Genomic DNA, 20,876 nt, shown 5'->3' with positions numbered 1-20,876 from the left:
GCAAAGTTATTTTGATAATTTAAGAAAAGACTAACCTTTTTAAAGGAGGGGCCACATACATATAGTTTTACAGAGGAATTATTGAGTCTGAATCTCTATAACTGTCTGCAACCCAACAATACAGACAGACTTCAATGGATAATCAGAACTGCAGAAAAAACAATTACTACCACCCTGGTTTCCATTGAGTACCTGTATACAGCACGAGTCAAAAAGAGGACTGTGAAAATATCTACAGACCCCTCACATCCTGGACATAAATAGTTTCAACTTCTACCCTCAAAACGACGTTGTAGGGCACTGCACACCAGAACAACTAGACACAAGAACAGTTTTTTCCCAAATGCCATCACTCTGCTAAACAACTAATTCCCACAACACTGTCAAACTACTTAGTAAGACTGTATTAGTATTCTTCTTCTCATCTTTCCTATTACCTATCTCTTCCCACTTATGACTTTAACCGTGTTGCTTGTATCTTTACAATTTATATTTTATTCCCAGTATGATTTGATTGCTTATTAGTAACCTATGGCTATCACTGTGTTGTATCTTATGATTCTTGATTAATGTATTTTATTTTTTTCTTTATGTACACTGACAGCATATGCACTGAAGATACAGTAAATTCCTTGTGTGTCCAATCATACAAGGCCAATAAAGAATTCTGTTCTATTCTATAGATTTTGAATGGTTTGTTGGGGAAAGTTGCATTCCAAAACTGGGACAGGGTAAGGACAAATACATGGTATGGCCTAGCTAAAAAAAAAAAGCAGATTTAACTTAATGCACCTATAATTTGAGCTCAATTAATGTGATTATTTTCCTGCCTATTTAACAGTTCTTGTCTTCTGTCAAATTAAAAAGAAGAAATAATTTGGTGACAGCTGTTAAAGGGGCACTAAGAGTCACACCCAAGATCTGGGGAGTCACATATCAACCTGGCGCTGCAGTTTCAGCACTCCATGTAAAGCAATCTGCCTATTTACAGACATCCCTAGTTATGGATGAACTTCTTCTCCAAGTTGCAATCCTTCATCAGTCAGATTATGTGGTGGATGAAACAATTACTCTCATGGTTGTATAGATGTTTTCTTCCAACTCCTTGAACCTCCTTTACAGGTCCACAGCCCTTAGTTCAGAACTCAGGCACAAGGAAACACGGATCATCTGTCTTACACAGAGATAATTAACATTCCAATGATATACCCTGTGCCTCCCCTAAACTACTTCTGTTTTTCATCTGTGATACACACTTCACCAGTTGAGAACCACTGATGCAGATCACTAACTGGAAACAACAGTTCAAGGGCTTCAAATTGGCAGTTTTCCCAGCCCTACAGGGTGATGCCAAGAACTCAGAATTTAATTCTTTTGGCCCCTTCCTCAAATTATTACTCTGACTGGCAGTGAGCCTTGGGCGCAGATCTTTTTCTTCATTCATATCCATCTGTCTGTTGCTAATAAATAATTCTGGAGTTTGCAAATCTTGTAAACCTAAGCTATAATCTTCCCCAAAATGGCTGTACTCCTATTAATTGCAGCATAAAGGAGGTGATTGCTATGCCAGCTTGCCAACTGCAATATTTCACACCTTAAGGAGACTTAATAATTGTCCTCAAGTGTGTATGTAAACATTATGGCAGAATATTAATAGTTACATAAATAAATAAGAATAAGGAGACCATAGCACTATAATTATCCTTCAGCAATATTCTGTGAAACTTAATTGTTTGGAAATAATATGTAAGCATATTATATTAAATAAGGAAAATTTTAATTGCTGCAAAGTGTCACAGCTTCATGTTGAGGCAACTTGAGTTTTTGCACAGCCTCTTTGAGGTACTTCTCAAGTTATCTACACAAGTATGCTTACCCATATGATTGTTCTCCTGGGTTTATACTAACTGATGAGCAGATGACATGGCAGACTTGAAACAAGCATGGGCCTTTGGGAAACATTTGCCCAAGCAATTTAAGGAATGGTGCTTTCCTTGCGGTGTTAACATGAAACAAAGTTTCTGAAGCTGTTGGCACACTAAGGTAATTTGGGAAATGAAGCAGTTTGGGACAGAGCAGATAACAAAGCTTCTCTTTCCTATTTTTTGTACATGGTTCTCAGTCAGGATGTCTATTCAAATGCTTAGATCAGTGAAAAAATTAAAGACTCACATTTAAAATACCTTTCCTATTACATTGAACCATTATATTTATGGGTTTCTATGTTAGTTGCTAAAGATTTTTATGTACAGTATAAGTTGCCATGATTTCTGGGCAAAGAGAAAAAAACATGAGAAAAACTGTGTGTGCGCGCGCGCGTGTGTGTGTGTGCGTGTGTGTGTAGGGAATTCATTTCTCTGAAACTCCAGATACCAACTTCATCCAAATTGTTTGAATGCATGTAGGGTCAATCCAGTCCATGGGCCTGGATAAAAATGTCACCCTAAATTGGAATACTGGACAAAGATTGTAATGATTGTGATGCAACCATCTAACCAATCACAAAGCTTACTTACAACTAATAATATACAAATGTGTATCTATTCAAGTAGCAATGCTTACAATCCCAGTCCTCAACCAGAAATTCTTATCTTTTTGATACTATTAAGGTGAGAATAATGTTCTTTGTGTCTCTTTTACTTTAGGAAATATTATTTTACACATAATTTAAAAAACCATCCATCATTCAACTATCTAACCATCCATTAAATATTTATTATGGTCAAAGACCAGCACAAGGTGGAATACACTCAATTAAAAAGCATTAAAATACACCAGACTCTAAAAAAAAGTCCTCAATATTCCCGTCCTCTAACCTTTTCACCTATACACTTCCACTTCTACCACTTGCCCAAATGTGGAAACTTTTTGGTTTTTCATTATAATTTTTCCACAGTGTATTCAATGTTGGCAGTCCAATTTTTATTTTTTAAATAAAGGCCTTCTTTACAACATTATCCAACATGAATAGTCGAACTCTAACAAACTTTAATGATGTTTGTCTACTGAACATATATAAACCCTGCTTCTAAGAAATATTCTGGAGTATGCCTTCTAAATTATTTCTCTGGTTATCACTATATCTAAATATATTCATACAGGATTAAAGCATAATATATTACTATGATGCCTGCCATTATTCCACCCCCCCAAGCAATTATATACTCCAATACTGACAAACCCAATCCTTAAAATATAACTGATGTAATTATCTCACAAACACTGCGTTTTAAAATTGTTCTGTTGCTAGTTTAAGAAGGGTATCTTGTCTACTAGGCATTCTTTATAGATTTCCTTCATGTTATCATGTGATCTTATTGTGATCTTATTTATTCCTTGCTAAATTAGTCCCCAAGACTAATTTATACTGTTTGGTATATATATAATTTATACTATTTGGTATATATACTCTTTGGCCACGGATTGATTTTCTCTGGTGGAAAACATTTGATTAAATGAGAGAAATGATTTTCTATTAGTGGAAATCTGTGTTGATTCACTCTTCCTTCCTTGTGTTCCCTTTTTTATGTCTAACCAAATCTATCCTAAAGGATTAAGAAAAAAACCAGAACAGTCGTGATATTGTGGATGTAAGACAATTTGGTAAAAATTATCTGCATTCCTTTCTAGCAATATGATTTATAATTCCTGGAATGCTTAGGCCCGTGATGGCGAACCTATGGCACGCAAGCCACAGTTGGCACACAATGCCATTTGTGCGGGCACGCGAGCCCCAGGCAAACTAACCTTACTGCACATGCCTTCACTCCCAGCTGATTTTTCGGCTTCCCAGAGGCTCGAGTGAAGCCTCTGCATCCTTTGGAGGCCGAAAACAGGCCAGTTTCCACACTTCCTGTATTTCTGGAAATATCGGAAGTGATGAAACAGGCCCATTTTTCAGCCTCCAAAGGTTGCAGAGGCTTTCCTCGAGCTTCTGGGAGCCTGAAAAAGGCCTCAAATGGGCCAAAAATCAGTTGGAAGGCGCAATGCAGGTAAGGGTGTGATGGGGGGGGAATCCTGTGCACATGCACACAGGCCCATCCATGCGCATTGCCTTCTGGGTACTGGCATGTGAGCATGTACATGCGAGCGAGCATGCAATTTTTGGCAAAGGAGCCCAAAATGGTTAGCCACCGCTGGCTTAGGCCAACTCTAAAGAATTTGGATCATAGTTAATTCATTTTACCATAGTTTTGCATTTCCATTCTGATAAACTCATAACTATATTCTGAATCTTGAAGTGGTATCTCAGAGTCTGAATAATCTGTTATTCCTATAATCTGCCTCTGTAAACCCAGGTGCGGCTTTTCAATGCCTGTAATTCTTAACATTTTTGCAATGTTGGATTTCTGGATAAGTTTTTACTACCTCCAGAGCAGTTTGGATCCTTTAGAAAAGAACTTTTTTTCTGTCAGGAGGAAGTACTAGAAATGCAGACTAAAGTGTATAGACAGAATATTGAACAATATTCTTATTGGTATACTCTTATACCAATACTCTTATTTGGTATTACTATTAAAAGGGCTATATAGGGAAGTCAGACATTTTTTACAGTAGACTATATCAGGACACAATTATGTTAAATTCAAAGAAAATACTCCTGAATGGAGCAATGTGCTGTGCTTCTGAACAATTCAATAAAATCCTTTACCCATGTCTACTTGGATGAAGGTCAGAAATTGTGATACTGATTCATGCAATACATAGGTAGTATATGAATAAAACAATTTAGCCTCTATCATAGAGAATTCTATAATAATAAAATTAATGCACAATGCAACTTTCTCTTAAAACTATAAAAACTCTTGAATCTAATAAATTTTTGGGTGACCAAAATCAGAGAATTGATTTAACATCACTGAACAGTACTACTCAGTTACTGGCCAGAAGATTTTTCTCCCCATTGCATTATCTCCTTGTGTGGCAGGAAGAATCCTATAACTCCTAGAGAAAATTGAGTTGATGGCGTTGGGTTATTGAACATGTCATCCAGTGTCATAATGACAAAGAATCTAGTGCCACTTCTCCACCAAGCACACAAAGATTGATTTTGCGTATTGTTGGTGCTGCAGAACCATGGCTTATACCATATGAAAGGCCATTTACTCCTGCAGACAGGCTACATGGAAGGCAGTTGAACAATTCAGATAATATCTGAATACAACTGTTGGGATGCCTCCAATTTTTAAGTATTGCTGGATTGGCCTATTTTCTGCCTAATAAGGCAAGTGTTTCTTATAAATATGGCGAGAAAGACATCCTATCTAACAGCTAAAATGTTGCTGAAATTGTTTTGAAAAATCAGACATAAATGTAACTACTTTAAAGTATCTTTCTGTGAAAATCCATTATGTTAATTATAGCAAAATATTCTATTTCTTAAACATGACTGGAGATATATAATAAAAGGAGATTATTTCATCTTGGTTTATAGTTCTATTAAGCAAGCGAATAAAACTACTTTCCTTATAAGGTTTATAAACTGTTTTGGAAACTGTTTTCATTGTTTACAATATATTTCAACATACTTTACAACTTTTTAAAAGTAAGTAAAATAAAAAATACATTAAAATTTTAAGTGAATAGATTTTCAAAAGGAGAAGATTACAGATGGTTTTATGTTCCTGGTTTGTTGAGTAATATAAAAGCTATATCAGTTCCTATAAAACTCTGTTAATTTACCTAATAGAAGAATGCAACACTAATTATTATACTAATAAATACAGTTCTCGACTTATAACCACAACTGGGTCCAAAATTTCTGTTGCTAAGTGAGACATTCGTTACGTGAGTTGTATTTTTATTTTTTTTAAACAAAGTTTTTATTTTTTACAACACACATACGAACAAAATTACGTGAGTTTTATTATGACCTTTCTTGCCACAGTTGTTAAGTGAATCACTTCAATTGATAAGTTAGTAACCTGGTTACTAAGTGAACCTTGCTTCCCCATTGACTTTACTTTTCAGAAAGCCCCCAAATGTGATCACTTGACCTTGGGACACAGCAATGATCATAAGCAGGAACCAGGTGCCAAGCATCTGAAATTTGATCACATGATCATGGGCAGTGGTGGTATTCAGCCGGTTCGCACCACTTCAGACAAACTGGTAGCAAGGATTTGGTGTGGGTCACCAAACCGGTAGTAACTTCTGGCTGGCCACGCTCCTGCCCCAGTCACTGGTCATTCGCTCACCCCGCCTGCCGGACCCCGCCCAGTCACTCCTTAAGGTATTTCTTTTTTTCCCCTCCCGACAATCAGCTGTTCCTATGATCAGCTGTGCTGATTCCTCTCCCTGACTTACTGCTTCACCCAGGAGGCTTCCCTGAGGCCCTGGAAAGCAAAAAATGGAGGGAGCAGCTCCCCCGCTCCCTCCATTTTTTTGCCTTCCTGGGCCCCAGGGAAGCTTCCTGGGAGCAAAAATGCCCCCCCAGGAGGCCTGCCCAAGGCCCAGAAGGCCCAAAAATGGGGAAGGACTGCAAAAAAAAAAGTCACATCCACCCAGTCACATGGCCGCACCCACCCAGCCATGCCCACCAAGCCACACCCACAGAACCAGTAGTAAACTTTTTTGAAACCCACCACTGATCATGGGGATGGTGCAAAGGTTATAATGAAAGAAACAGTCATAACTTGCTTTTTTAATTGCCCTGGCAATTTTGAAAGGTCGCTAAATGAACTACTGGACTACCTGTATTTTGCTATTCATTGAAAGATTTTTACACACTTATTTCAGTTTTTTATCAATGTTTAAGACAATATGCAAATCAAGTTATAAAAGACAATAAATTGAAGCAACAAAGAGCTAAGTATGATGTACTATTCTGATTTGTAAATATAGTTAGCAGTATTTTAAGTTAATTCTAGGACATAATTAAACTTACCAAATATTAGCTTCTTCATGGTACAAAACTATGACCCAGAAAACCACATGTATATACTTTTCATATCACTGGAACACTCAAAACTGATTTGTTTAAAAGTTATTACTGATATATGAAATATTCTATAATTCTATACAGAATATTCTATAATTTATAAAATGTAATAAAACAAATAAAACTCTTTGTTTATTCTTTAATGAAGATTTGACTGTTCCTACCAAGCAAAGACAATTGTCAGAACAGAAAAGAAATTCAGCTATCCGGTTCTTTCCCTTACTGAAATAAATCGTTGTATCTGGTGTTTTATTTTACCTGTTACAGCAGAAGCTTAATGATACTTTCCACCCATTTTGTTTCTCTTGGCTTGTGTTCAATACTTTTCTTTCATTGTTATTAGTAGGAGTGCATGTTACAAGCCATTTATACTATTTATACAACGTTATTGATGACTGTAGTAGAAACATTTTTAAAAGAAGGATTCTTCCAAACTGTAAATTGATCAAAGGTTTTAAAGTGCCACCTGCTGGGTAGGGCATAGAAATTATTTGATTGATCAAAGAAAATCTTATTTCTTGCCATCTACTATAAGTAGATTTCATACATCAATATGACATAAGCTCACCTTCTGTTTCTAAGAATTCCTGTTAAATTTGGGTTTAGAAAATGAACAAGTAAATTTACCAAAGTGTGATCGCCCAGGTATATACGACCACCTGGCCATCTTATTCTCCCAGCCTTATTTAGGTATTTGCTCATATCATTGGTCACTCTAATTAAATAGAAGCCATAGCAGCACATCTAGCTCCAATGCCACATTCTTATCCCTGCTCCAAACACCCTCGTACTCTGAAATGGGTTTCTTGTGAGGGAGGGGACAATACACATAGATACTGCTCTAAAGGAATACCCAGCAGTTAGTATTTGGGGGCTGTCCTTCTCTTAGTTTATCAAATAATGAATATGTGCTCAAATAGTGCTCCTACCATCTTCAAATGCATTTTCTCCACATCACTCTCTCCTTGTTCTCTGGAAGGAAGTATAGGGTCGAGTTTGTCTCAATGATGTGATAAATCACATACAGATATCAGGCACTTTGAAACTTTAAGGAAATCTCCATGCAGGTTCTTTAGATGTGTTTCTTTCATTTATTTCTAATCACCGTTTACTATTGAGAGCAGAAGAAAACAATAGACAAACTATTTCTTCCTGTTTATTCATTTCCCAAAATTTCTTCCCAGCAATTCTGTGTGTGTGTGTATGTGTTTGTGTAAAAGAGAGAGAGACAGAGGGAGAAAACACAGGGGTATAAAGTCATTGCAGTTTCTTCCAGTTCTGGTAATCACTGCAGCTCCTGCAGAATTTATTGGAACCAATATAACTAACTAATATAGAGTCATGTATATGAGATGAGTGGCCTATTGTACTGTATACTGTATACATACATACTGTGTAAATATATTAATTAACAATAAATAAATGAAGATTTCCGCCTCACTTATCCCATATGTTGTATTATTAGAGGAATTACTATGCAAGATATTATAATTCATTATTTCAAGTCTTCTTTCAAAAGCTAAATGTATTCTCTTGGTTACTCAATTTCTATTCCACAAGATTTTTGTTTTTAATTAATATGCACCTATGCAATGTACAAATAGAGAGTTGTGTTATCTATTGTAATTAGAAATAATGCACCTGAGGGCATTTCCTTCCTGCTCTGCCAGTAAATCTGAACATCATATTACATTTAGTCATACAGCTCTTAAAACCAATTATCACCTATCAGCTGCTTCACATTATCTATTACCTTCATTACTCTCAGAAATATTAAGAAACTTCTGATGCATGCATGTGTCTTCACTCTTATAAAACCTCAGTTATTAGCCTCTCATCTTTGGTACATGATTGTACCCTATGAAATCAATCACTACTCCAAAGATAGTGCCACTTTTACTAAGTTCATATACTGTATGCACAAAAGAAACCATATTCATCTTATATATGTTTAGTACATATGAATTTCAAACAAATTAGTAAATAATTTTTGCTTAACAGAAATCCAGGATTAAATTTAAACAGCTACTGTCTCATATGGTTTTCAGAAAACACAAACATATATAGAATATATTTTGGAATGTAATAAGGTGCCACATCTTTGTTGTTTTTTTAAATATTGAGTGTAATGCAAACATCCTCCAAATAAGAAATTTCACGTACAATTAATATTTCATTGTACATTGTATAAGAATACTTTTGCCTGAAGGCAAAATTATCAAAGCATGTGACTTTACTTTTAAAATCTAGGAATAGTAATAAAGCCTGTTATCATTAAAGACTTTTTTGATAAATCAGAAAAATTGTAGCTCATAACAGCTTTTTTTAAAAAAAGTATATATTCTTTATCACAATCTTATGCATGTTTAAATGAAAGGAAATCCTACTGAATCTAAATAAAATTAATCCTTGGTATGGTTAGGACTGGAGAGTTATTTGCATGATGAATTGATATATCTCAAATTATCACTTACTCTAATGGATATTAAAGGCTAAAGTGGGAACAGAATGGAGGACAAAATAGACTTCCGGCTTTTCTAGTACAGCTCTTTCCATGTTACACCCTTATACATATCATGCGGACGGGTGGGCGCTATCACTGCCTCTGGCAGCCTCTCCCGGTGGCCCTTTCGGGTTCGAGCTGGAGGGACTTGGAAAGGAAGCCAAGCTCAGGTCGGCCCGGCTCTTTTGCTTGGCAGGCGGGCGCGCACCCGCAGCTCGCTTTCCTGGCTCTGCCCAGCCCGCACGGCTCTGGCGTGGCCCTGGCAGGATGAGCGGAGGGTCCAGCGGGGAGGTGCTTGCTGCCTTGGTGAGAGTTGTGCTGCTGGGAAGGAGGGCCCGCCTGTCAGCTGCACTGGGCGCCCCAGGCGAAGCTCTTCGTGCTCTGCCCGGCGCTAGGCAGGGATGGTGGCTGGGCGCTTCTCCCGAGGTGGGCCGATCCTGTGTTGCGGCCCCGGGAGATTCGCCTCCCCACATGCGGTTGGGCTGCCCTCTTGGGCAGGGAGGCTTTGTTGTAGTAGGGCGTTGTTTTTAAAATAACTGGCTTTACCTTCGAAGGCAAAGGGAAGGCGGCGACAGGAGCGCCTGCAGCCAAATGTCTCCGCCGGGTTCCAGTTGCAGGGAGGAACCCTGGCTGGCTGCGCATGGCTGCGCCAAATGCCACGGCGTTGCTCTAAATGCTGCGGCAGCAAGGGAGAAGGGAAAGCAACAGTGGTGGAAGGTCTCCCGATACGAAGTGCCCCACCAACGTCGAGGTCAACATCCAAGCTGTCACTGCCCGCCCACCCGAGGATGCAAGGGGGGGGATTAAGTAACCCCCCAAAAGACGGCCTAGCCATTTTTTGGGGGGTAAAAAAAAAAAAAAGGCCCGGCCTTATTTTGTGAGAAACACGGTAGTATGAATGTAGACCCTGTCTGCAAGTTTTTAAAGCAGATACAATTCCTCCAGGTTCATACATCTACCCTTTGTAGTTGGCTGAAAAAAGAAATGGCTGCTTTAAAGACATGCAAACAGGTGTGCACTGTGTAGCCTAAAGCACTTTTTAGAATCAAATCTGAAATACTGCATAGTCCTAAAATTAGTTTCCTTATGCTCTCCCTTTCTGTCATGACTAATTTTAAGATTGCAACTACTGGAACAACATTTGGATCTGTCTCTTAGCAAGAAAAATATCCCCTCCTGCCACAGAGATGAGATGGAGTTGCAAGAAACACATGCTCATCAATAATAACCAAAATAACATTTAAAAAGTCCAATTAGAATGTATAATTAGTATTTGCACAGTTACCAGATTATAATGACATTTGATTGAAAATTATTCCAACAGAAACATTCAAACCTTTCCTATCAATTCATGGAGATTGTTACAATGTATTTCTTCATTTCCTAAATCAGGTTTCACACTAATGGTACTGTCTCTAAAGAAGCCATTTCACATCTCTAAATAAGGTATAATAATGTATCTATAGCAAACCAAACCAAATTGTAATTTCCATTTGTTGTGTTATCTTGTATATGTGTGTGTGTGTGTGTGTGTTTGTGTTTCAATCTCTGAGCACAAAAGGACGTGTTTTTAAAAAAGAAGTTTTCAATATAAGCAATGTATTTTGTGCAGCCTGAATTACAACAAATTCACAATATTCGATGCCAATATTCATATGCACGTCACTGTAAATCTACTGAACCAGTGTAAAAAATAGAAAATCTTACCATTATCTTCAACTGAAAAATAGAAGATATCGCTCGTAGCATTTTCACGTTCTTTCAAGGCATAACATATCTTCATGTCATCGATATCAGCTGATGGAATGAGAAAAGTTACACAAGTCACCACAATGCTGACCTCAAAATCTTTTCAATACAGATTAAATTTACCCCTTTTGCTTTTGTTTGTTTCGAACCATCATATATTTATGTATGTATCCTACACAACATATTAATATCTGAACAGGTTTAATATTTCCCCCTTTGTCATCTGGAGTACCGAATCCAATGCCCTTCAGATGAACCCAAGCTGTTCAGGTGCTCAGACTTCAATGTCCAGAAAGAGATTATGAATTTCATCTGCAAAGCATCTGGTTGGAGAAAACTGGTTTAAACGATTGTGAGTCACTTGTTTTCATTTAGAACCTATAGCTAGGTGTAGACATAGTACCATTAGAGTATATAGAACAAACCATAGTAGTTCACTCATTATGTTAAGCCACAAAACATTTACAAATCTCAGTATAAAGAACAAACAAGTCTCATTAAATCTTCATGTGTGAATCCAAGCTATTAATTACTATATGCTCAGGGCACCTAGAATGAAATATAAAACGGACAGATTGTGCTGGTTGTAATCCCTGAATAATACCACAATAATCAATGGAATGACATCACAGCAAAATTGTTTTCTTATTCCATTGGATAATACATATTATAAGTATTTATATATCTGCTAATATATAACAAACTTTTAGAATGTTGAGAATTTGTAAAAGTTAAATATTTTACACTGCCAAACATCTGAGAATGCTCATATAATAAACTATATAAATCTATGGCAATTTTAAAATGTATTTGTGTTCCTAGTGCAAAGCCACATGACCTACAATGGACTGAGCTCTTACTGATGGATATAAGCCATTATGGGGTAGGAAATGCTTTTGGCTAGACAGGATTATGAATCCAGCTAATTTTGAACCTGGCAACAAACCAAGTTAAATAATGGATTGGATAGGTATGAGCCTATAAAAGATTAATTTTTGTGTAGATGTTGATCTGTAAATATGATTTTAAAACAAATTCAAACAGATTTCATTGTTTTAGAAACATCAACTTTCTAAAAAAAAATCAATAAATAAAACTAGTGATTACATAGTACTAACCTTGGGAAAAGGATTTGACACTTGCATTTCCTAGACCAATATTAATGAGAAATCCATGTTTTGGCCCATCTGTGATCTTATATTTCAATAATTTGTGTGGACTATCTCTGTCTTCTGCTTTCAGAGACTTGCTAGTTATCAGGAAGCCCAGATGTCCAGTTGCTATATTTCTCAGTGTGGAGACACCCTTGTTCACTACTATTTGTGGTATTCCATTGTCTAAAGCATTGATCTGAATTTTCATCATCTGTGGGATACGTGTTTCAAGGATGGTATCAGGAAAAACATAAAAATCTGGATGTGTCCCATCTGTTATAGTGAAAGAGAAGCTATCCTGATTAGTTTCAGTGCCATCATGTTTGTAGCTGATCATATTTTCATTTAAGTCTTGTTTAGTGAAGCTCGTGACAGAATAGCTGTTGTTATAAATAATTTGACCATGTACAGGGACTTGGGTAATCATGAAACGGAGCAGATGATCAGGTGTATCCCGATCATCCACATTTAGCTCAAATGGTGTGATCAGTTTGGTTCCCCCTTCTTGAACTGTGAGGTCATGTAATGTGAGAACTGGCTTCTTATTGTCCACATCAGTAATAGAAACTCTAAAAGTACGGAAGACTGGATTATAGCCATCAGTCACTTCGAACTCAAAGCTATCCATCTTCACCTCATCATCTGCAGTGTGGATGTAATAAATCTTGTTGCCAGCTAGTTGAAGCTGAGTGAAGGTAGTGACAAGAACTCCAGGGTTGTCAGAATTCTCTAAATGACCTCTGCTTGGTGCCCGTGTGATGCTGAACCTAAGTAGTTCATCAGGACTGTTGATATCACTTGTACTGAGGAGATCTGTAGTGAGAGTCACTTTACCACCTTCTTTCAGAGTGACTCCTTTATTGATCACTTCAGGAAACACCATATCAATGCCGTTGATAGTAATGTAAAAATATCTGTCTATCAAGGGATTGATGCCATCAGTGACATCAAACTTAAATAAGTCACGGAGTCCCTGTTGGCCCATATGTGTATAACATATAGATTTATGATCTATGTCATCCTGTGTGAAATTCATGCCAAGTGTAATGTTATATAGCACTTCTTTTTCTTTACTTATATGCTGTAATAAGCCATGCCTGGGGGATAAACGAATAATGTAAGTAAGCATCCTGTCTTCTGAGTCTATGTCAGTGGCTCTGAGATCTTGACTGGTGATAACTTTACATTCCCCAACATCTACTTCTAATCCATCATTGATGGACATCCGGGGTGTTTCATCATCAACCAAAATAACCATTATTAATACTTCTTCTTCCACTGTGTGTAGACCATCAGTAAGTTGGATTTTGAAAGAGTCCTCTTTAGTTTCTGAGTCATCATGCTCATATACAATGCTAGATGCTTCCTGAATTTCTTCTAGAGTGAAATTGGTAACAGACACAGTACCTGTAGCCAGCTGGTTAACAATCTGCCCATGCTTTGGAGGAACAGTTATAAAGAAGTGCAATTTATCTGGGGGAATATCGCCATCAGCACCATTGAGAATGGGTGTGTCAATTACCAAACTCATTCCTTCCAACACCACAAACTCACGTACAAACAATTCAGGCTTCTCATCATTAGTTGGGATAATGATAATTGGAAAGAACTGAGGTGGTGAAAAGTTGATACCATCAGAACACTGGAAAGTAAACCTGTCTTCTAAAGGTTCTATCCCCTTATGGATGCTCTGAACATAATTGATATGACCAACACGAATATCTTTGATGGAAAATGCACTGATGGGAATCCCAGCTCTGGATTTTTCAGATCCTGGTGCTGGAGAGATATTTTCTAGGTATCCAGCAGTTGACTGTGTTAGAATGGTACAGAGAACATCATCTCTGGGAGTATCAATATCTTCCACATCCAGCAGTTCTAACCTTAGCACATTCTTTCCTCCTTCATGAACAGTGAATGGTTCTTCTCCCAACATAACTTCAGGAGCAATGTTGTCCACTGGCAAAAGAGTTACAGTCACACGCACTCCTTCTATTGTGCTTCCTCTCACCACCCATTCACTGGACTGATCAGAGATAGTAAGATTGAAAGAATCAGTCTGCTTCTTCAATCCAATCTCTCCACTATTGTGAGCATAAACGACTGTTCCGCTTATGAGATCCTCTTGAGTGAATCTTTTAGAGGGTATTCCATCCACTAAAATGCTACCCAGCTTAGGGGGGTCCTCTACAATAAAAGTTAATGCCAGTTCATCAGTATCCTCATCTGTGCCCTGGATAAGAGAAGTAGTTATTTCAGTAGCACTATTTTCCAGAACATCAATAAAGGCCCCCAAAAGTCCATTACTACCAGGGACCATGATGCTGGGACGTTCATCATCAACTGGTTGAACAGCAATTTTAACTGTGATTGGTACTTGATGAACTTCATCACTTACTTCTAATTGAAAGGAATCACTTTTGTACTCATCACCATTATGCTGATAAGATATGCGACCATTAGTAATGTCATCTAAAAGAAAAGATTCACCCTGTACCATTAATGCCTCCTCCAGGTAGCGCAGGTAGCCATGTTGAGGTGCTTCAGTTAAAGTGAAGACAATTCGGTCAGTGTCTGTATCTTTATCAGTAGCATCTAGTTGCGTGGTGGTGAGAAAGAAGGTGTGCCCCTCAAAAACTGTGAAACCAGCATTGGTTATTTGTGGGGGCTGATTATTCACTGGCTGCAAGAAGAAAGTGAAAATACCTAGCACGGAATTACCAGCTGCATCTTCTACGCTGTAAGTGAATTGTGCTATTCTTGGAGTAATGCCAAGTTCTTGGTCTGGTGGTCTATAGGCCACTTTATGATGATTTATCTGTGCTTGAGTGAAATGGGTAATAGGCACTAGAGGGCTGTCAGTCAATACAATTTCACCTGCCAAAACAGGGTGATTTTCGTCAATATCAGTTGGTGATGTAAGCACTGTATATTTCAGCTCTCTGTCATCTGTGTCCAAATCAGTATAACACAGATAATGCTTCGTGAAATGTGTCACCTGGTATTCCAGGACAGTCATCTGTAAAGTTGTCCCTGGGTATAGTTCTGGAGATAGGTTATCTACTGGCTGTATCTTGATGATAAATACCTGTTCTTCAGATTGATTTGGAGGGTCATTATCATCTTGGAGATAGAATACGAACTGGTCCATCACTACATTGGTGCTATGAGGTCCAATATGTCTGTAGAACAACTTTCCATGTAGGATATCCTCTTGCAGCCATTCAGTCACTACCTTCTCATATATAGCCTCACTGTCTATAAAGTGCCAGGAGGATGGATCGCTATGATCTTCTTCTATCTCTTCCTTTTTTTCATAAGATGATGGAACTTCTTCCTGACGCAATAGAAACTCACCAAAATGTTTCTGGATAGGTATATCTGAAGACTTTTCAACCTCCTTAACAACAAATCGAATAGTTGAGTCATCAGAATCTATATCAGTAGCACTGAGAACAAAGGGTGAGATCTGCACTATCTGGTGCTCACTTAGGACCAAGCCAGTGTTGGCATTAAGGAGTGGTGGTTGATCATCATCAGGGGCAATTGTAATTGGATAAAAAAACTCCACCTGGTGTTGTCCATCCTTCATGCAGAAGATAATGTTATCACTGAAACTGTGCTCACTGCCATCATGCTGGTAGATCACCTGTCCAGCTTCCAACTCTGCTGCAGTAAAAAAATGACGACCAGGAGACGCACCCAAAACTCTCAGTTCCCCATGTTTTAGACCTCTTGTAACCCAAATCTTCACTTCGCCTAAGTTGTCCTCATCACTGATTACAAGATTGTCAGAAAGCGGCCTTGACTGGCCTTCAAAAAGCATCATCTGAGGGCCAGCAATTCGATTAAAGACAGCCACCGGAGCCAAAGTGTTCATAGGCTTCACCACCACCACAAAGGCAAAGGGGTCTGAAGAGGCACCCTCAGGGTCCAACACCTCCATCTCAAGCTGGAAGAGGCGCTCATGGTCTGAGTCCACTGTAGGAGGTTGGTAGGCAATCTTCAGCTCCCTCAACTCCCGCTGCGTGAAAGACGTGAGTGGCCGACTAGGATCATCCGTACTTATCAAGTAACCAGTTGTCTCGTCCTGCCCTCCAGCACTGAGCCAGAGAGAGGTGAGATTAAATAGCAGCAGATCTGCCGGGCTCTCCAAGTCCTCCGCCGCCAACATGTCAGGGGTGATGGCGGTAAGCACAAACTGGTCCACCTCCATCATGAGCAAAGCCACAAAGCTGGGCTTGGGGGGGGTGTTCTCAGCGCCCTCCCGGATCCGAACCTCCAGCTGAAAGTATTCCTGATGGCTTAGGCTGTCCGGAGAGCCGCTGTCCTCCAGCACTTCCACCCGCATCGGGATGTGGTCGCGGTTGGGCGAGGGCGTGGGAGCCGTGTGCTGGTAGCGGATGCCCTCGCTCAGGAAGCGGCGGCACTCGTTGCTGTAGCCCGGCGGCAGGGGGCGGCCGCGGGCGTCGATCAAGCGCCCGTAGGAAGGCAGGTGGGTGCCGCTGCTGGGCGCGTGAGGGAGGGCTGTGAGGCGGCAGTGGCGACGGCCGGCCGCTCCCTCCTCGGCGAAGGCCAGCACTTTGGCGTCCAGGGGCTGGCTGAGGCCCCGCAGCTTCTCCACGGCGAGCGGCAGGTGGCGGCTGAGGAGGCGCAGCTGCTGCGACAATACCTCGGCCTCCAGCGCGAAAGGCACCACGAACGTGCGACCGGGGGAATCGTAGCGGAGCTGGAGGCTGAGGCGGTCGCGGCCGGGGCTGCGAGACCCGTAGTGGGTGTAGGTAACCTCTCCGGGGCCGAAATCGCAGGGGAAGCGTTGTGGGGAGAGCGCCCCCGGGCGGTGAGGCGCAGGCCCGTTCTCCAAGACGGTCACGCTGCACTTGTCGCCCGGCTGCACGCGGATCACCAGGTCGCGGACGGGGTCCAGGGAGACGGAGCGGCCGAAAGGCACGCGCAGTCCGCGGTTGGCCACCAAGATCCCCGCGGCGGCCCCGTCCAGAGCGTCCGGTTCCGCCGGCTGAAGGAGAAGCGACGGCCCGGCGGAGTTCGGCTGCGGCTGGGTGGTCCCGAGCGCAGCCAGAAGGGAGAGCAGGAGCAGCGCCGCCCCGGAGGGCGCCCGGCGGCGGCGAAGGTGCCTAGGCGGTTCGGCCATGCCGCCTCTTATGCTGCCTCTTTCTCTCTCGCTCTCTCTCCCCCGGCGTGGGGCGGTGAGCGCGAGTTCCGACGGACTTTGGGACCCGGGGACGGCAGGGCGGACGACCAGGTGCCGGAGCCGGGCTTCTGTGCTGCTCCGGAGCGGGGCTCTCTGGGACTCGGCCACTGCCTGCCGCAGGTACTCGAGGGGAGGGGAGGAGAGGAGAGGGAGCGGGGTGGGAGCTGGCAGCCCCTCGCACCGCCCAGGAACTGCCTCCCCCTCCCCGGCCCACCCAGGAACCGAGGCTTCGTTTCTCCGCTGCTCCAAGCAGCGGGGAAGCGTCCATTCGCTGAGCGAGCAGCCCCCGAAAGGCGGCAGGGGGGACGACCCTCCTCCGACCTCGCTTGCAAGGAAGGCAGAGCTTATGGCTCCGAGGCCAGGATCCCGTTTGCAGCGAAGAGAAGACGGTTCCGTCTCCAGCAATCTTTGCCTCCGGGGCACCGGTTTTTAAGGCGCGAAAGAGCAGCGCTAGGGTGACAACTGCCTTTCTGTCGCTTGCAGGCGGCTGCTGCCTTTGCTCCCGCGGGCGAGAGAGCAACGAGGAGCTGAGGCCCGGTCCAGCAAAGGCGGTAAAAATGTTCTCTTGCACTTCTCCGAGGTGCTTTGCTGCTGCTGCTGCAACACAGTCTCTCTCCTCTCCTCTTGGAAGTTATCAGGGATGCATTCGGCTTAGGTTGCATTCTGATTCAGGCAGAATGTGTTGTGTTGCATCCTTGGTGAACCCAACTTTTTCTTCCATTAGATCAGACAGGAATTCTAAACCAGCATTCCTGGGAATTATGATGCAGTATAACTTGAGGAATATGTGTTAGGCTGCCAGGAAAATCAACCAGTTTCTTTCCTTTAACAATCAGAATCCCTGGGGATTGTCAAATCCATTCATTCTCATCAAGAATGTTTGGGGAGGTGGGGGATACCAAGACGACATATTTGCCAAATTGATAAGAGCCTGACAATTCTGATAAAAACAAGCTGTCCTTTAATGTTAGGAACTCACAGATTCCTCCTTTTGAGAGGAATCACATATGCCAGGCTGGCAGGTGCCCTTTGCTGATCCAAGCTTGTATGGAGGTCTTCCTGATTGTGAAGCAAATACAGTGGTCTGACTAAAGCAAGGGTGGGAAGTACAGCTTTAGAGAGGAAGTTTAGGCCTCCTACAAACTTTTGAGTTTGCTAATTATACATTTTGCAGTGGTGCAGAATCTATAAATCAGATATTTATATCTATATCTATCTATCATTGGCCTGTGAACTGCTAGTATGCAAATGCTCTAATTTTACAATCGTGCAGACTGACTTGGGAATTAGCACTGTTATATTACAAACAAATTTAGGTGCCTTGTACTATTGCATTTGTCAGTGCATCTTTGTAAAGTCTCAAAAGATTTTTAGAAGCTGGAAAGATTTATGGGAATAAAAGTACATTCCTTAGGCCATATAAGTTAATTTATACATTTATAAACTAACACAAACCTCTCACAACAATAAAAATTAGAAAAGTAAAGAAATTATGTAAAACAAACAACACATCATCCACCCAATGCTGCAGTTTAATAATAATTGCAACAACATATATACAGTACTCATCGAAAACTGGCTCATCTACCATCCATGGTATTTCCAGGTTCCCTATATTTTTGTACTTTGTGCCCTCACTATTCCTTTTTACCACTTCTAGTGTTGCTGGAGTAGTTGCTTCCCAACTTCCATTATAGTGATTTCAAAACTGGGAGAAATTGGGAGCTTCAGATGATAAGTTTGAATGTTGCTCGTAAGAGATTTTAAAAATTGAGTTTAATTTTATACTTTGGCAAAGATTTAAAGAAACTTTTAGGATGTGTGTGTATTGTCTGCTAAGATTTTTGCATCTAGAGATACCAAATAAAAGATGAGAGAAATTGCAATCTTCATGTCTCACTTTAATAATTCAACAATTAAAGGGTTAGAAATGAAATTTCTGAATGGGGTTCTAAAATATTTATATGCTTTCTGTAATAAGATATTGTGGCAATATATGCCCTACAGTTGCTGTATAAGGTTCCCTCTTGTCTCATAATTTTGAACTATATATACTACTTAGACAACTCAGTACAACAGCCTACAAAGGGTCACTACATCCTCTGTCATTCATAGAAGTCGAGGGTAGAATGCATGTGGCCCACAATTTTGCCTCCTGAAAAGCAAAATTACTCAAAAAATACTCATTTTCATGGCATGATTTTTGCTACTTTATTAAAACGGGTACATTAAGACTTTGGCAGGTGAATGCACACAATTTGCACTGAGCCTCTCCTAAAGCCTCTTTCCCCAGGAGGGCCAAAAAGGCCATCCTTGCCCATTAAAGATCTCATAAGAATTATCAAAATCTTAAAGAGATTTTGCATCAAAATGACATGTGATGAAACCTAACCAACTGAGATGAGGGAAACCTAACCAACTGGGATGCTGGTCAGTTGTATAAGATGAATTACTGAACAAATTTATATTTATTTCTATGCCCTTTCCATTTCTCATTTGTATGACTTTGCATGAAATTCAAAGCATTTAAATACTTACAATAATTGTTTTACTTTTGCTTGACCAGGCAGTCTCTTGAAGGGTTATTAACTTAAAATACAACAAAGGAATCGCTTACTTATTAGATAAATCCTTATTTATAGGAATTGCCAATCAGCATGAATAAACTTCAGCATTCCAAAGCACGTTTCTTAATAAATTACCACTATTATTTGAACAAAGTACTGAAAGATTTTTATTTGAAAATCGTCCTTGATCTGAAATTTTGGAAATGAAAGAATTATTGTCATTTTAGCAATTCATTGGATTTTGATTATATTTTTAAAAGTACGCTTGAAAAAATAGCAAGATTATGATTATAGTTTTCTCTGACAAACCAAGTTTTATAGCAGCAACAGTAAAAACATTGTAGGTTATATTTTTAGCCGAGCATGAATAATATATGTAATATATATGTATGTATGAATGAATTTATTCCCCTCCATTTCCAGTTAATGTGAAATTGATTTCTATTACCTTAATAAATATTACTTTGACTATGAAAACCGTGTTGTACACAAATTAACCTTTAGGTGGTAAGTTGAGTAGTCTATTGCGGTGTCCCTTTGATGTATCTAAGAGCTGATATTTCAGAGTAGATTACCATGGTAATTACGAACTGCAGGCCATGTGAACAGAAAGGTCTTTCACAAAACCTGATTTATGGTAATGCACCATCTCGTCACACTATGATCCTTTATTCACAGTCTCATCAAAAACAGGCATCAGGATGACAGATTGAAATGGCTATGAATGTATTGAGATATTTACTATATAAGC

General features: G+C 40.1%; 1 protein-coding gene across 2 annotated transcripts in view; it reads right to left on the bottom strand.

Moving 5' to 3' along the window:
- The window catches only part of FREM3 (FRAS1 related extracellular matrix 3), a 73,409-nt gene extending 55,715 nt beyond the window's left edge, over window positions 1–17,694 (bottom strand). For both annotated transcript variants that reach the window (XM_026697842.2, XM_087936089.1), the window contains exons 1-2: window positions 12,311–17,694; window positions 11,151–11,240 (exon numbers count right to left, since the gene is read on the bottom strand). In XM_026697842.2, the coding sequence (XP_026553627.1) occupies window positions 11,151–11,240; window positions 12,311–17,498 (5,278 nt within the window). In that variant the 5' untranslated portion in view covers window positions 17,499–17,694. The remainder of the gene's footprint in view (window positions 1–11,150; window positions 11,241–12,310) is intronic.
- Between the last annotated feature and the right edge of the window lie 3,182 nt (window positions 17,695–20,876).

Source organism: Pseudonaja textilis, chromosome 6, assembly GCF_049901715.1.
Source record: "Pseudonaja textilis isolate UNSWEBS1 chromosome 6, rPseTex1.2, whole genome shotgun sequence".
Taxonomy (NCBI): Eukaryota; Metazoa; Chordata; class Lepidosauria; order Squamata; family Elapidae; genus Pseudonaja; species Pseudonaja textilis.
The sequence above is the reverse complement of the archived record's forward strand: the minus strand, read 5'-3'. Positions and strand labels throughout refer to the sequence as shown.